The sequence below is a fragment of the Cucurbita pepo genome, chromosome LG11, assembly GCF_002806865.2.
Source record: "Cucurbita pepo subsp. pepo cultivar mu-cu-16 chromosome LG11, ASM280686v2, whole genome shotgun sequence".
NCBI lineage: Eukaryota > Viridiplantae > Streptophyta > Magnoliopsida > Cucurbitales > Cucurbitaceae > Cucurbita > Cucurbita pepo.
In genome coordinates, this window is record NC_036648.1 from 267,315 (window position 1) to 284,729 (window position 17,415).

General features: G+C 36.3%; 2 protein-coding genes across 2 annotated transcripts; one reads left to right on the top strand and one right to left on the bottom strand.

The window, feature by feature from the left end:
* Positions 1-228: 228 nt before the first annotated feature.
* On the bottom strand, positions 229-11,900 carry LOC111805736 (probable thimet oligopeptidase). Its single transcript, XM_023690954.1, has 20 exons — positions 11,655-11,900; positions 11,370-11,491; positions 10,703-10,866; positions 10,236-10,326; positions 9,225-9,404; positions 8,125-8,205; positions 7,451-7,531; positions 6,590-6,682; positions 5,391-5,471; positions 5,149-5,311; positions 4,901-5,021; positions 4,740-4,812; positions 3,783-3,890; positions 3,125-3,222; positions 3,001-3,046; positions 2,686-2,782; positions 2,079-2,152; positions 1,901-2,005; positions 1,599-1,679; positions 229-732 (listed from the first exon to the last, which is right to left on the bottom strand). Exons 1-20 carry the CDS (start codon positions 11,797-11,799, stop codon positions 622-624), a joined length of 2,115 nt encoding a protein of 704 aa, XP_023546722.1. The 5' UTR covers positions 11,800-11,900; the 3' UTR covers positions 229-621.
* A 1,437-nt stretch (positions 11,901-13,337) lies between these two features.
* Positions 13,338-16,728, top strand: LOC111805367 (F-box protein SKIP14). Its single transcript, XM_023690423.1, has 2 exons — positions 13,338-15,039; positions 15,208-16,728. The coding sequence occupies exons 1-2, from the start codon at positions 14,107-14,109 to the stop codon at positions 15,733-15,735; spliced, it is 1,461 nt and encodes a 486-aa protein (XP_023546191.1). The 5' UTR covers positions 13,338-14,106; the 3' UTR covers positions 15,736-16,728.
* Positions 16,729-17,415: the final 687 nt, after the last annotated feature.

The window sequence follows — 17,415 nt, forward strand, 5'->3', positions numbered from 1 at the left end:
AACAAACCTAGAAAGTATCCATCTTTATTTACTTGTACACCGGGAACTGGTCAAAAACCAAATAATAAATTCGAATTCAACTAAAATAGCTGTCGGTTCTGACTGATTATACGATTGATGGAAATCAAATACGAATGGGTCCATTCCCACTTTCAACAAACATACAACTTGCCAGGAAATTTTTATGACTTCTTCATGAAAACTAATTTAAATGAAACATACTGGAAAAAAAAAATAATAGTAGCCAATGAAATCTGACGGATACCATAAACATTTACACTTCAGATTTCACATTAGGGAAGTTTCAAAAGGCAGATGCAGCTAAAATCTTAACTTAGACCACGTGCTGCTGCTAAATTGAGAAGAAACTGGAAACGGAAATTCTAATAAGAAAAACCTGTTGTTCGCTAACATTCTGAAGGCTAAGGAAATGCCACAATTTAATTTTCCCCTGAAAAACGGAGTGGTTATTTAAGGGCAAAAATAAATAAATATGATCACGATTTTGGTACAAATATGTGTCCACGATAGAACAGGCAAAATCTCCGAACGCTGAGTGAACTTCTTTCTGTTGTGAAAAGAATGGGAAGAAGGAAAGAAGTTACCAAAATTCCTTCTACCTCACAAGCTATGTTCAGCCTTGGAGTCAATAAAAGCTTGAATTGATGGTTCTCTCCCAAGAAAGTCGGATAGAACATCAATTGGTTCTTTTGCACCTCCCGGAGCCAATACCTGCCAAATTAGATGGGTAAGAGTTCATTCAATCCCTTCTGGATACAATATACAACTAATAGCGTGTTAGGCAATGAGGTGCTATTATGCTAGTCAGCACGAGTTAGTAATAATGAGACAGTAAGAATATGTTGGGTTGTTAGAGAGAATTAGAGGTCAGCGACTCTAAACAAAATCGCAAAGACTATGTCTCAGATATATGGAAGTTGCCAAGACACGGGATGACCAGTGGACATTTGGCATGAAGAGATGAAAGTGACCCCAAAGTGGTAGTAATAGGCTTAGAGAATGTCGTGGATATGTACCAGATATAGTCTACTTTGAGAATCTGATGACCAGTGAAATTATTCCTTTTTTTAGCTAAATTCGCTTCAAAATCTACATTTTAAATCTTTGCCAAGTACTCAAAGCTCAAGGCCTTCCTTTCCACGCAAATACACATTCTGCCATGCCGGTGGCTACTACTGCTAAGTGCATTACATGGTTGACAGACCCTCACAGAAAGCCAATATATTTTAGTGCTGGAGGAATACCAGTACATTTTGGTGCCATGCATTACATAGTTTGTAATTGGAGTAGAAGAGGCCTCTTGGATTTCTTCCCTATTTTATAATCTTTTTTCTTATTTATACAAATATCAATCTAGCTCTGTCAAACAGAAGATTAAAACAAAACTCCTAGATCTTACTATGAATTTGGGAAGACACGCAATAAAACAGGTATGTCAACCAAATTTGAATAGGATACCAATGAATGTGAGATATTTCTACTCTAGTGACATTGCTTTTAAGAAATTGAATTGAAATGGTGATAGAAAATTGGTCCAAATGACAATCAAAGTTTGATGCATAATGCAAATTTTTTACCTTGTTTCTGAACTGCAAACCAATATGTTGGTTCAAAAGATCACCGCGAAACTTTGAGACAAAAATATCAGCCGCGAAAACCTGCAAATGTTAGCTTGCTGCTCATGTTTTATTTAAACGAAGATAAGCAATGACCAGTACATAAGTGTTCATGAACACCCTATTCCCCCTTTCCAATTGAAATGATGGTTATTACGTCAGTGAACTAAAACATTAAAAAACTTAGAACATGCTAAGCACATATTTATGAGAAGTAAAGCAAATTCCAAAAATGATTCACGTGCTTGAAGGGTAACGTATACCTCACTCCATACACGACTGTAGCAGGCAGCTTCAAAGCCAATAGCACTACATGGAAAGCATGAAGCAGGATTGCTGCCTTCAAGCATGGGCAAACCTAGCATTACCTGTGAAAATGCTGTTACATGAAAACCTAGCATGCAAAACTCAAGTTAATAAATAAGTACTTCAAAATATTACCTTTGAGTGGAGATGCTTGAATAATTCAATGATGTCGACATTTTCAGCACAGTGTATAATTTGATCAAAAAGACCTACATACAGACATTTCCCAAGTTAGACAATGAAAGGAACACACGCCATATCATAGATAGAGTGCAAGAAAAATGTGGCTGACATTTTGGAATGCAAATATGAAGATCTAATCTTTTTGCGTTTTGGTTGTCCTTGTGCTTTTGATTCATCTCCAAAGGAAAATATTAGTTAGTTATTTGGCGGTCATAGATTTAAGAAACAGGGCTAAATTTCTTTGGGTCAATGCTAACAAAGCAATCCTTTCGAGTTTTTGGAGGTAAAGATTCAAAATATACCAAAAGGAAACAAATAATATTTGAAGGAAAATGCAATTAGCAAAAAATCTTGCTCCCTTTCGGAGTGCTTAATCAAGCTCTTTTTGTACTTGTTCTCCTAATCTAATGATAATTGGTATGCATTTATGTAAACCCCATTAGAGGTGCCACAGGTCTAGGACTGTAACTTTTCAATCATTCAATGAAAGACTTCTTGTTTCACCCACAAAAAAAAAAGGAATAAGAAGACGGTAGGCACGGTAAAAGAAATGACATACAATAAAGAACTTCTTGCTTCAACTTCAGCGCAGAAAAAGAATGTCGCCATTTTTTCAGTGATTCACATACTTCATCCTTGATAGGCACTGTAATATCCTAAACATTGCACAAACATAAATTATAACTTCACACTCACAATAATAAATGCTGTGAAAACTTGACTGGGGTAAAATATGACCATCACAAATTTAAAGTTTTAAGCCAAATACTTTTGAACAGTATGAAACTTAGACAACTTTAGAGCTGAATATGTCGAGATGCACCAGATTTTCAAACAATGAGACCTCAAAAAGGCGTTAATCTATATGTATTACCTGATGGAAACCAGATAACAACTTCAAAGAAACACTTTCATAGCACCTACAAAATAAACACGAGCATTAACAGGTGGATCCAGTCTTTGAATCAAACTTAGGAATATTGCAACTGATGGGCTACCAGTTTTCTAGAATCTGAGCAGGGATCTCGACAAAGTCAGGATCAACACGCAGCCCTGAGATCCTAGTAAATGATGCATGATTGCAAATATGTTGAACCTAAAATTCCATTCAAGAAGTTGAAGAAAATACATTAAAACCACATAAATACGACATGCTTATAGTTTAGAATATTGTACATTTTACCTTTGGTGTTAGTTTTCTATTAATACAAACCGAAAGACCAATTGTAGCATGGCAAGATTGCATGTAGATTAACATAAAAGGATGATTGGATAAGCACTAAAATTCTGAACTGGATTGTTAAGGTAGTTTATCCCAAAGCCACACGAGACCGTAGTGGTCATCATTTAGTTTGGACGTCATCATGCCTCCAGAAGCAGACATTATAACTTCCATCACAAGATTTTGCTCACCACATTTATGATAATCTTTTGTCTGTCTAAGATGTAGGTGGAATCGAGGAGATCTTGTTCCAGTTAGGGGCATGGCCAAGGCCAAGGCCCACAACACATATTTATCATAAATCAGATACTAGAACTGAAGGAACTTGCCTCAGTTATCCTAATTCTGACCATCACAATGAATTACCATCTTCTAAGTTCTAATTGTTAGATCAAATCCGTGTTGGTCTGAAAGCAAGTACACTAAATATATACCACATGGCCAAACTCGTGGAAAAGATTAACCACTTCAGTGAATCGCATCAACCCAGCATGACCATCAACATCCTTCTGTAATTGAGATATCAATAATGCCACCGGTATCTACTCAAAGAAAAGAAAAGATAATTTATGAGGATACAACTTGTATATAGAGTTATCATATAAAAAAAACAATGCATCACAACTTCTTGTTCCAAGTACAATTTTTGTAAAAATTCAAGCTCCAAGTAAAATTAATTTACTTTTCTCCCTCAATTGTTGCATTATTTTTCCATTTAAATTATGGGTTTAATCCTCATTTGGGGTGTTTATGGTCCATTGAGTTTAATTGGGCTCGTAAGACTTTTTAAAGTTAATTTTGTTACCATAACATGCATGTAATAGCAATCCCAGCCTAGAAGTTGAATCATTATAATTTTCTTCATGCATGTTGCACGTGCATAAGGTCATCATGATTATAATGAGATTATCTAATAAACAATAATAATATTCTAGATATATGAACACGTGTATCAAGCAAGTGACGGTAAACATTGGGTTTCTAGAATATTTCTTCATTTTCAATGACAAATGGTTACTAGGCAGGGAAAAAGGAAAACGTATTGATGATGCAGATGCAGATCAGATTCTGGTCATTAAGTTCCAATTCAATGAGGTATCTAGTTGCCATTTTTTATCATTTATATTTTAATCGTGTTTCCATTACGAATTTCCTATTCATATAATGAAGTAGTAAAAAAAAAGTCGAATTGAGATTATTTTTCCTTTTGATAAGAAACAGAGAATGAAATTGAGCTTGTCAAATGCGCCTGTTTGAGAAAGTGAATGCTATCAAATGAAACCAAGTATTATTATCCACAGAATGCCCACATAAAATGAATAAATAAATAATAAAAAGGGGAGAACCACAACTATTCAGCAATAATTTTTTAAATATACAACAAATATTACCTGCCGTGTACCATTGGATAGCAATGCACTGTTTTGAAGGGCCACCACACATGTGTGAATGTACTTTCCCTCCCTAACCAAGTATAAAACATAGTTTCACCCACCGATGACGAAATAATGTCAAGTTCAATTTTATAAAAAGTTTGAAGTCCAGATCAAACCTTGTGTAAAGATCAAGGAAGAAGTAACCAATTAGTTCACCAGAGTTGAGATCAAAAACTAAGTATAACTTAACGTCGCCATGCCAAACCTCGGCATCTATCACTTCTTCAAACCATAAACCTGGTGAAGAAAATATTCAAATACGAAATTGCAACTGTAGCACTGAATTTTAAAGGCAAGAACACCAAAATCATGAGTAAAGGTGGAAGGATCATGCCCTCCAACATTTTTGTAAGGAAACGATTACCGAAAAGGTCTTGCATTATCTTGAAGATCCCAGATAAAACCAAAGAGACTGGAAAGTATTGCTTCAGAGTCACAAAGTCCAGGTTGAATTCTTGATCTTCTACCTTCTTGACATAATATAATAAATCCTCAATGCCAAACGGACTCTCTCCTTCCTCTTGCTTCTGATGTCTCGTAAGTCATAAGACCCAAGTAAGTTCCATGAAACCATGTTATCGCAAACATTTAACTGATTGAACTAACCTTTAGGTCCTTCAAGCTGGCCAGCTCCTTGGCAGCCACATCTGTTAGACTGTCAGAGATGCTCTCCAAGAATTCAAATACCTGGAAAAACATTCAAGTAATTACCCACCTAAAAATTGACAAATAAATTGACATTAAGTTGAGAATTGACGAAACTAATTGGTGGTTCTTCTCTTATGCTAAGGTTCAACCAATGCCTAGCAGAACCTTGTTCCAAATTTTTGGAATACCCACGTACAAGTCAAGGCTTTGATGTACATTCAGAGCTTCAATAAGCATCCATTTCTTATTTGTAAGTTGTAATTAATTGCTTGATAGTTTCTAAATTAGTGTTATTGGTGTGGGCTTAGCATTTTGGGCCGGTAATCTAAACTTGAAAAATGGTTTCAAGGTTATTAATTGGGACCAACAGATACAAGGGTACGGTAAGTTTTATATACAATTTTTTCCATCTAGTAAGATAACCCTTCTTTATGGTTTACACCATAACGGGAAAAATAGCACAAAGAAATAGAAGTATGGAATTAAACACAAATTAACCACTCCAACTATCCTCACCACCACTGTTACCCTAAATATTTCTTAAGAAACTTGAATTTAAATCCATAGGAAAAAAAATACTCAGGTTTCACACACGATTTAAGAGATAGAGAATAAGAAAGGCTTTTGCATTTCGAATTTAAATGCATCATTATAAGAAAATAAGAAAGAACAATCACATTCTACCTATATCTAATACTAGACTCTTAAGCATAAGGTTGTATAAAAGGGCAACATCACTCAACTAGTTAAAAGCATTATAATCTCAACGAAAAAGTCAGAAGTTTAAATCTCCACTAGATGAATAAAATAAATAAATAAAACTAAACATGCAATGTCACCAAACCTTGGGTGATTGGCGTGCCTTAATTTTATGCTGGTACTAAAAAATGCCTAAATATGAATTGAATTGAAAAATAGTTCACATCAAATACTAACAAATAAAATGAAGAATCAATAATATACTTACAAATAAACCATTCCAATGAATCGCAAGAAAAATATAATCATAAGTTTATTTTCAAATAAAGCCAAAAATTAAAACCTAAAAGTGAAGTGTGTCATGAAAAACCATTCTTTTAATCCCATCTTAATTTTCTATTTTCTAAAAAGTCATAATGATATTTGATAAACGATGAGAACTAGCATTTCTGAACAACCTTAGCGGATGACCTTGCCATTCTATAATGAACAGCATAGTCTGCGTAGTTTGAATAGCCTTGTAAGCGAGCAAACTTGTGGCGCAGATGAACCTGAAAATTTAGAAAGAATGTTAAACAGCAACTTTCAAGAAACTTTCACGTAAGCAAGCATTGTTCTTCAACAGTTGACACTCGGTCATCATATCAAGTTATGCATTAGAAACATTGAAGCGTGCCTATTTCTTCCAACAGGAATCTACACTTCGCTTTCACTAACAAAAATATCATATTTCAATCTAATCTCTATTTTCATACAGATGTGGAGGCATTTGAAATGTCAACAACTTTTCGTGGAACGTCAATTACCACATAGAACCCTTATGTTAGTTTACTTTATCCAAAATTATTAATTTTCCATCTTTTAAAAATATTTACTTCTTTCATATTGATCATATCACTACAACCAGCGTGAAAATTTTTTAGGAAATAGGAATATTATTATTCATAAACATGGTCTTTAGAAACAGGAAATACCATTTGTCAAAGTAGGTTATGGACCACCAAATCAAAGCTTGCTCAGTAAAACCACTTTTAGAAGAAAAAAAATGGATAAAGAAATCATGATAGCTAGCCCACTAATCTATGCATGTAATACGTTAATAGAAAGGATAAGGTGCAAAGTTCAGTTTTTAATATTTCATAAAGAAGAGATTATCCATATAAACCCATTTAAAGAAAGAACTGGATGAGAAATTAAAATGGCGGCTTCCCTAATGATCTATATACAAAGTATGTTAATGGATCATGCAAAGCTCAGAACCTAGTAATCTATTTGAACTTTTAATTAGTTCATAAAGAAGAGATAATCAAGTTAATTACCAAATTTTCTAGAATAGAAAGATTCACTTCCCCGCACCTCTTTCCATATGTCATTGCCACCATCCTTCGTGTCGTGCCTACCTTAAAACAGCCAGTGTTACTATTGTCAGTACTCAGTACATATTCCTCCTCTGAATCTATGATAAGAACTTCACAAATAGTACCCAACTCAAAAACTTCTGGTAAGTTTGTATGCAGAAAGTTGCATAATATCACATTCAATTAGAGCTAGAAGCTTGCGCTAGGTTTTCTATTTGAGCTCTGGAATTATCATAACTTTCAATATCTCATGCCAAATGCCCAAAACTAATATTTAATTATCAAGGCTAACTGTTTTCAAAGAACTCCAACATCATGTTTGCTAAAGGACTAAAGTTTCTAGACTTCACTGCTTCCTTCCATTAAAAGTTTACGTATTGATAGTATGCATTAAGGTCTGAAATGTTACATGGATATCGACTTTATGGATTAAGAATAGATGCAAGATAAGAAAAAATACCGAGATAGAAGTCATTACAGAATAAAAATAAAATACCCTGCAGGAAAGATCTGATAGAGGAATTGAATTTGAAAAAAAAAAAAAAAAAAAAAACAAACAAGATATAAACAGGTTGAGTCAAAATTTGAAATAGTTGGACAGTATTCCAAAAAGCTTTTGGTTCAGAAGAGCATACCTTGCAATGTTCTAATATTGCCGCAGTGTGATGGCTTCGCATGGTCACCTTAAACTGACCATTTTCATTTTTATCAAGACTCTGCATGGAGAAGAGATAATAGCAAGTAAATTAGCCAATGGTAAGCGGGAATAAATCGATAACAAAAAATTTATAAGTTTTTTTTAACAAAAATTCAACAAGATTGAGGTGGGAACTCCGAACCTTTAACCATTTAACCAGTTGCCAATAAGAAACAATTTTATTGATCAATCAAAAAGATCTTTTCCAATAGATTAAAGTAGTTCCAAAGTAGATTTCATATTAATAAAGGTTAAATCATAGGCCCACCACAACTCAGACTGAATAGACATTCTTCAAATTTTGGTTACGCTACTCATCTACAGGAATCTTTATTTGTAACTTCTATGCACTTTATTGCTAGTATCGTCCTTCTTAAATTTTCATTTGACATGTCATGGATTTGACATCATAAAGGGTGAGTAAGTATTTCCATTATATCATTAAGAAAATCGACAAAATACATAATATATATACATAAACACACAAACATATCAACAAAAAATCACTAATGTGAACATGATATGGACCAATATTAATATAAGAAATTTTAACTTATTTAAAAAATGTGAGATGATTATTTGTTAATTTAAATATTTTTTATGATTTTTTCCTAAATATCCATCAATATCAACATTTTATCGACTTTTATCTACATTTTCATAAAATTGAGACATCTACATTTTCTTCGACGTCAATATTTAAAACCTCAGCTTATAACCACTCAACTAAGCAGATATGAAGCTAGTTGAATAATAAAGCATATAATTAGCTTCGACCATCCAGTCACCCTCGGATCTACAAGTACAACAGTCCAGAAGACTTCAAACAAAATTACGAATAATCAAATTATTTTAAGCTATGATGAGGAAAAACCTTTTCAAAGATATACAGCTGAATAAGAACAAAAAATCAAGGTGATAAATGCCACCAGAAAGGAAAGCTAACAAGAAAGATTTTTTTGTGGGTCAGTTTCTAATTTGTGCAAGTGCATTAACGTAAGATACAATTAAAATACATAATATTGGAAGAATCCAAACCTCAAAAAATTCTTTTGGTAAACCATCCAATTCAGCCTCACTAAGAGGTATGAATGTACCATCATCGTTCAGATTCTGAATATATCGCAGGCTTAGCTCTTCAATTTGCACCCTCAATCGCAGCAATTCCTCCCTCTTTGATGAAGTAAGGTTTAAGCCATTCCGCTCAAAGTCTCTAACCTGTCACTGATTGAAAAGAATCACCACAGGTTTTAAGCAATTGTAGCAAGGTAAAGTTAAAATACCATAAAAAAGAACCAAAGTTGAATGAGGCAGGTTATTTTCTCTATGTTTCAGTTTCAGATTCTGGCAATTAGATTGTGAAGACATGGATCATCAAAACCAATTTGAGGGGGAGGGAGAAGTTGGGAATGACATATGCAAAAAGAAATATCCGATAATCCTGCCTCAACAAAATCAATTTCCTTACCTCTTGTGCAAGGAAATGTTTGGAAAGTTTTCAAAAACAATTTATAGAGCTGTTTTTGAAATTGATCGGGTTCCTTTTAAAGAATGGAGTTACAATACACTTGTGATCAGTCTATTATTTTCTTAGTAATAACAACTTCAGTTGTTCGTGAAATTGACCATATGTGGAAACTAAGTTCGGGAAAACAAGATCCAAGGAACAGTTATCTGAATATATTTTCACCCACACATAAGTAGCAGGAAAAGAATACAACAGGACAATTTTTAAGTTCAACAAATGTGGGGATGGGGAAGTAAACCTTTCAAAGGTCTAGGTGCCTTAGTCACAGATGCTCAGATTGGCAGCATAAAACAATTTTTAAGAACGAAGAACTGAGCTATTTAAGCTTGACACCTAATTAGAGCATTGCCATCATGGCTCTTTGTAATTTGAATTATAGAATACATTGTATTTTATGCAATTATCTTGACAGTTGAATTCAGTAGTCATTTTTCCTATTTGAAGAGAAAGTACACATCACTATGCTCATGAAAAGAGAGGGTAAAAATCTCTCGATAATGCAACCTGCTAGGAGTCCATACCAAGCATTGGATAAAACACTTCTGTTCAGCACTTGTCTGCTCCCCACTAGTAGAAAAGGCTTTGACAACACGATACACATCTTCACGTTTGCTGTCCAGCCGATAGAGAAAGAATGATGAGTTCTTTAACTGATAAAGGCATGCAAATCTATCGTGCTCTGAAGTTTGTTCGCAGATTAATAAAATAAGAAGAAATGGTTTGGCAGGGATATGTTTCTAAGCCTTCAATTTTACAAAATTTATTCCTATGGCACTAGTCAAGAACCCAGATACATAACTCACTTCATTTTCCCCCTGCACCTTATGGCAAACAACTTGCATTTCAAAACATGAATGTGCATGTAAATCATATAGACAAATGAGGGAAACAAGGTGTAATCAGTTTAAGCCTTCAAGGGTACCCTGCTGCATAATCTGCTAAAGCTAACGAATGTTACCTTTCAATAAAAGATAGAAATTAGTGATACCTGCACATCTGAACATGAGCATCTATTCTCCGCTCTGCTTCAGCACTTGCCTTGCGAACATCATCTGAAGTCGATATTAGTTTCGGAAACACGCATGATTGTACTTGTGGAAATTGTTCAGCCTCCAAATCAGCCAGTGGAGAAATTACATTCGAATATGTAACCTGCAGGCTTCATTTGAGGTATTATAAAGAATAACTACGAACATATCAGAAAGCAAATTCAGGTTGTGGTGAAAATAAGGATTTGTGATGTGAACACTAGGCATACATCTCTAATTCCAAATTTTCATTGACTAATTCCACGTAGATGTGGCGGCATTTATACTGACATCTGCTAGTCGCATATCTAAAACTAGCTCCATGAGAATCAACCGCTTACAATGCGTCCAGAATTTCGCTGAATCGTAACTAGCTATCAAAAACCGCATCAAGAACATTATTCGACTAAGCGGTTCACATCCATCGCTGTATTAACTGTTCCTAGTAGCAGATGCGTGTCTTAACAGAANAAAAAAAAAAACAAAAAGTGCGGAAAAAGGACATAAAAATTTCCTCCAACTCAATTGGGTCCGGCGGGATATACCAAATATATATTATTTAATTAAAAAAAAAACGAGTACAGGTGGATATAGAAGTTAGTAGTAAAAGAGCAAGATCGTCGACACCTTGTTAGGAGGAACCGAAGCAACAGCATCGTGAACCTTCTTCGACTTCGCAATAATTCTGTCTGCTAAATTCAGAATCTCGGATGCCGAAAGGTTGACGCGTAGCTCAAATCCTGGAAACTCTGTTAATCATGAAAAAAAATAAGCCTAACAGTACGACAATGCTACCGAAGCAAGCTACACTGCGTGTACATGCCAGATGCATCTCATAACGTGCAGGAACGTGTTACAGCAAACACTGGAATGTAAGACAGCTCGAAAGTGAAGTGGAACTGTGCGAAGTACCTTTCTTCTTCTTCCGATTGCTGATGGCAACAATTACAAGGTTCACCGCGACGGCGAGAAGAGCAGCGCCTCCCGTGAACACTAGCAGCTGACTTCTGCTCTTCCGTTTGTCCATTTTCTCACTGTTTCCTTCAATCTCTGTCATTTTCTTTCTCCTCTCTGACTGGCCGAGCGGAAATTGCGATGGAGGGAAATTTTGTGTATCTCAAGGCGCAAAGACAGCTTGCCAAAATTCAAGAGATGTCGAAATTTAATTCACATAATTATAATTTCCATTTAATAATTCAATTTTACTTTCATTTTAGGTGAGTCGGACGGCAAGCAATCGTCTGTCTTAATGCAATGATGGAAAGTTCTTAACCCTTAACCTATTTATTTTCTGTACTAAAAATTATGATAAATTTTTTATATAAGTTTTATAGATAAACCATAATCATTCTTAGCTTTGGTTTGTTACGTATTGTCGTCGTTAGTCTCACGATTTTAAAACACGTCTATTAGAAAAAGGTTTACACGGAATGTTTCGTTTCTCTCTTCATCCAGTGTGTGATCTCACAATCCACTCCCTTTAGGCCCAACATTGTCGTTAGCACATTACTCGATGTCTGACTTTGATATTATTTGTTGTAGCCCAAGCCCATCGCTAGCATATATTATTTACTTTGACCCGTTACATATCGCTGTCAACCTCGCTGTTTTTAAATGAGTCTACTAAGAAGATATTTCCATAGAATGTTTCGTTTCCCTCTCTAACCGACGTGGAATTTTACATTGATTGTAGATTCATTTCAAATTTAACATTGATGCATAAGTATCCTATACTTGAAAAATATATTATTTTTTAACGAGTATCAATGTACTACTATATATATATATATATATAAATGTATTTTAAATGGGTATTAGTATATTGTCAAAACATTAATGTTAAACTTTATATGAATTTTGAACGAGTATCGATAGGGTTAATATACGAATGTTATATTTTAAATGAGTGTTGATATATATTAGTGACACACAAATGTTGTTATTAAAATTGCATTTAACACGTGCGTGAATAGGGTTTCATTTTAATTAATTAAAAAAATTAAACATTATTAACAGATTTATGACATAAAATGTAGACAATTCTCAAAAGAAAAACCATATTTTATTAAATTTAATTCCCAATCTTATGAACTTAAAATTCTTAAATTTATGAGAAAAGACAAATATAGTTCTTATCGACTATCAAGAAGACGACAAACAAACACAAGTTTGAAGCGGGAAATCCAGCTGGAGAATTCCGTCGTAATCCAAAACTATCTTTTTGAACTCGTCATCCTCTCTCGACCGTCCGATCAAACCACTGATCCAACTCAAAACCCATCAAATCCACGGGGACCACATAACCCGCCAAAAGCGACCTCACCCGTCCGATCAAGATCAAACAGACCCAGAGGCTTCATCGTTGAAATCAAAGCTGCAACGTATTAGATTCCCGCTCCCGCCACAACACAATCACTGGCACTAAACCAACACGTGTCATTTTCTCTTCTGATTTCGACAATTCACCGTTACTCTTGAGTTCCTCCGTCTCTGATTTATTTATTTTAGTTTTTAATTTGTAATTATCTCCGTGTTAATTTTTTTTTTTTTGGGTAGTAATTCTATTTTATTTTTCTCGCACACTTTCCTTCTGTTTCTCTCTCTCTCTCTCTCTCTCCTCTCCCTGAGCTTGATCGGCAGGTTCCTTACTCTCCCTTCTCTCTCTCTTGGAGTCGAATTTCTTCCCGAGAAAGATAATCGTTCTTCTCTTATTCCGTGAAAAATTCCTTTCCGGAGGAAAAAAAAGCTTCATCTTCGACGGTTCGATTCCAAGAGATCCATTGTTTTGTTTCTTGATTACTCCAATGTGCTTCATAGGGTTTCGTTGTAAATCGCTGTACAAATCACTTTGATTTTTAATTCCTCTCGGTCATTCTCAGGTTTTCCTTTCTCCACTCTCTTCTTCGACGTTTCTGCTTAAGTTTATTGTTGTTTTTTTCCCCTTGGTATCCGTGGGTTTATATTCGACTCTGCAGACTTCGGATTATGTTTTTGTAGGTCAATATAGAAAAACTGAGAACGGTATATTGTAGAATTAGTTTGACAAAATTTCAAACCAGACAAAAATAGTCGTTGTTTCATATTATGTAGGTAATTTTGGCGCGATTAATGATCGATTTTTGTGTTTCCCCTTTTTGTTAAGCTACGAAAGATTTTTTTTTTCTTTTTTCCCGGAAGAAGCTCTAAGATTCTGGTGCGTTGTTTTAGTTTGCCATCCAAAATTGAGGGTTTCTTGTAATTATTCCTCGTGATTTTTGTTCTTTTTCTTCTCGTCACGAATTTCACCTTTTTTTTTTTTCATAGTTTTTTAGGAGAGTAAGGAATTTGGGATTATAGATTTAGGTTGGAGTAGGTAGGATCTTTGATGGCTCTTAATTTTTCTCGTCGTCCTATCTTTCCTCTGCACCTTTCCGAGGACAACATAGTTTCTCCAATGAGGATTGCTAATGGTTATATTGTCGAGGGCATTCCTGAAAACAACGTGGAAAGCTGTGGAAAGTCATGGCATTGTGGCCGGGAGGTGGATGCTTGTTTTGATCATCGAAATGATATATGTTCAGATAGCTCGCAGGATCCTGTCTCCAAGGACATTCTTGATATTCTGCCTGCGGATCCATTTGGCATGGATATTAGTACCACTTTTACAGCACTTACAGGATGGCTTGAGGACATGGAAGTGGACTATGCTGAGTGTGTTCGCGACGGGGGCGGTACTGGCGAAAGGAATGTCGAGTTATTTGCAGGTCTGAATTTTTTTTGGAACAACGCTTTGAAGTTCCAAGCGTTTCCTGAGATTAAAGGTATTGTTCAGAAACCTGATCCGATGTGTAGCTGCGATGGGTTTCTGGATGAAAAGGAAACTGGAGATGTGTCCTGCTCTTGTGATTTTAGATCCATTTGTAGTATGGATGAAGTATCTTTTGCTGATGACGATCCTCCTAGTTGTTGTGGGCAGCAGGCTGCAGAATCTGAGGAGCAGAGTTGCATCTATTCGGAGGTAGATGGAGGAGCCCCTCATGCAGGCTTAAGCTTTGCCCTTTGTTATCTGGGTGTTCGGGATTTACTCTCTGTTGGAAGGGTTTGCAAATCTCTGCATTCAGTAGTACAGGGTGACCCCCTTTTATGGAGGAACATTCACATAGAACAACCATTAAACGAGAAGATCACTGATGACATTCTTTTGCAACTAAGTAATAGAGCTCTAGGTAACCTGCAATGCTTGAGTCTGGTGGAATGCCCAAGAATTACAGACGAGGGTCTGAAGCACGTGCTTGAAAGCAATCCTAGGCTTACGAAAGTAAGTATAACTTATTCCAGTTTTGGCTCTTTCATAATTATAGCTGAATGTGTCTTGTTTTATTTTGCTATATTCGTTTGGTCCATTTACATTGGGATAAACAGTTTATTCTCCTTAATCGGTTACCAACTGAGCATGTTACTAATTGTTCCCTGCATGTTTATGCAGTTGTGTGTTCCAGGATGTACTAGACTCAGTATTGAAGGTGTTGTTAGCAGCTTGAGGGCTTTCAAGTTGACGAGTATCCAAGGAGTGAAACTTCTAAGAATTGGTGGGTTATTCGGGGTGACACAAGAGCATTTTGAAGAGTTGAAGTTCTTACTGGGAAGTGGCTGCAGCCTTAAGCCGCAAAATTCTTATAAGCCACATTTTTATCACAGGGGAAACTTTTATGTGTCTTGTGATGATGAACGTGCTATTGATATTGAAAAATGTCCTAGATGCGAAAACCTGAGGCTTGTCTATGATTGTCCAGTGGATGGTTGTCAGGGAAAAGAATATGCTGCTCAGGCATGTAGGGCATGCACCCTTTGCATATCACGGTGTATTCAGTGTGGTCGATGCATTAATGAGAACGAGTTTGTGGAAACATTTAGTTTGGAATTGCTCTGCTCAGGTTGCTGGAAGCCATCACTGGAGTGTCGAGAGGAACGGGATTGGAGGGAACAGGAAGACGACTTCTTTCTTCATGGTTAGGGTGGCAATGTGGGCCGTCTTCTAATTAATTCTTGGAACACACGTGAGTTTGCTCAATTGGCTTTAAATAAAAGGAGAGATAAAAAAAAAAGAAAAAAAAAAAGAAGCTAGAATCGTTCAAGTATATGGTTCCTGTTATGTTAATCTCAGGCTCGTGTGTCAGAATCAGCTTCCTTCAGGTTCTATTTTTGGCAGCTGCCGTTTTAATCCTCCAGTGTTGAAGGGAAAGAGAATAAATCTCTTGTGCTGCTAAAGGCTCCTTACTATCATTGTTTGATGTACTTGTAGTATAGTCATGAAGCTTGGATGAGGATCTTTATGTAAGGATCTAGGATCTTAATCGTACTGTTAATGATGAATGGTGTAGACATGGGAATGCTCAGCTCCATCAGCACCATTCTTACCTAGAGGCGAGAAGGGTCGGGATCGTTAGAAAGCAAGACGAGGATGCCATTTCTAATACGGTGTCGAGGCACTGCCTCGTTCTAGCTCAGCCCTGAGATTATGAAAAAGGGGAACACAAGCTTATATTACTCCAAATTTTCAAGCTTATATTAACTAGTCCAATTTCCAAGTCCTGATATCTGCATATAGTGTGGGAAGTATGGCGTCTGTTATAGCCTTAGCATCTTCATGAAGAGGCTGCCGTTGGCCTGTGTGGGTATTTCGGATGGAATTTCTTCTTAGCCATGTGCATTCTTAGGGTTTGACCTCTTTTATAGTCCGAATTCATGGGTGGATCAGCCCCCTTGCCTGCGTTTCATGTCGTTTATCTAAGCCTTCGACGTTTTTTTGCATCTGGTTTCTTCATCAGGCAGTACTTTTGCTTGTTTTGACCACCCGTGGACGAGGACGGGGAACGAAATAAACAGACTAAATGTTATTTGTATCTTTGGACGATGTGTGCTTCCTCTTGCTGGACTAGTTCTAGCGTCATTATCACCATGAAACTCGAGGCCTGTTCCGTACTGTTATGAACATGATTTTATGAGATGGAAAATGTGTTTACAAAAATGTACTTTTAGATGCTAGAAGCCTAACTTCATCGGAAAACTTCATGTAACGACACACTAGATCTACCCCTGGCAGATATTGTCCTTTTTGCGCTTCTCCTCAAGGCTTTAAAACGCGTCTGCTAGGAGAAGGTTTCCACACCCTTATAATAGTGGTTTGTTCTCCTTCCCAACCAATGTGGGACATCACAATTCAACATGCCCGGTTACCTCCTGACACAACAGTTTGGCGTCGCCTGCTAATTTGATTGATGCTCTTAGCAATTGCTAGTCCATTCTGCTAGTCCATTCTGGTTGTGTGTGGGTGTCAGCTTATATGACCTGTGATGCTTTTATACTGGTTGTGTGTGGGTGTCGGCTTATATGACCTGTGATGCTTTTATACCGATCAACGGCGTTTGCTTCATTGAGCACACCCCACTCCATAGCACACTACTGTGGTGCTTCTGGTTTTTGAATCTCCAAAGGGAACACTTTCTCATGCCATAGCTCAAAGCGACGGTTTCCTTTCCAGAAGCCTAAGGCTGTGCTGAATGTGCTCAATGGTGGCAATCCGATGATTGGGGGGTTGATTTGGGTCCACAGGTCCAGTGAAAAGGAGGGAAGCTTTAGGAGCTAAGCCTATGACTAAGAAAACCAGCCTTGGGCCCCTTTTCCATTGTTTATA

Coding starts and splice junctions, on each gene's coding strand:
- LOC111805367 (XM_023690423.1), top strand. CDS start 14,107: ATGGCTCTTAATTTTTCTCGTCGTCCTATCTTTCCTCTGCACCTTTCC. Junction 15,040..15,207: donor GCAATCCTAGGCTTACGAAA/GTAAGTATAACT, acceptor ATGTTTATGCAG/TTGTGTGTTCCAGGATGTAC.
- LOC111805736 (XM_023690954.1), bottom strand. CDS start 11,799: ATGACAGAGATTGAAGGAAACAGTGAGAAAATGGACAAACGGAAGAGC. Junction 4,813..4,900: donor TTCCTTGATCTTTACACAAG/GTTTGATCTGGA, acceptor ATACTTGGTTAG/GGAGGGAAAGTACATTCACA. Junction 733..1,598: donor GTTTGCAGTTCAGAAACAAG/GTAAAAAATTTG, acceptor CTAATTTGGCAG/GTATTGGCTCCGGGAGGTGC.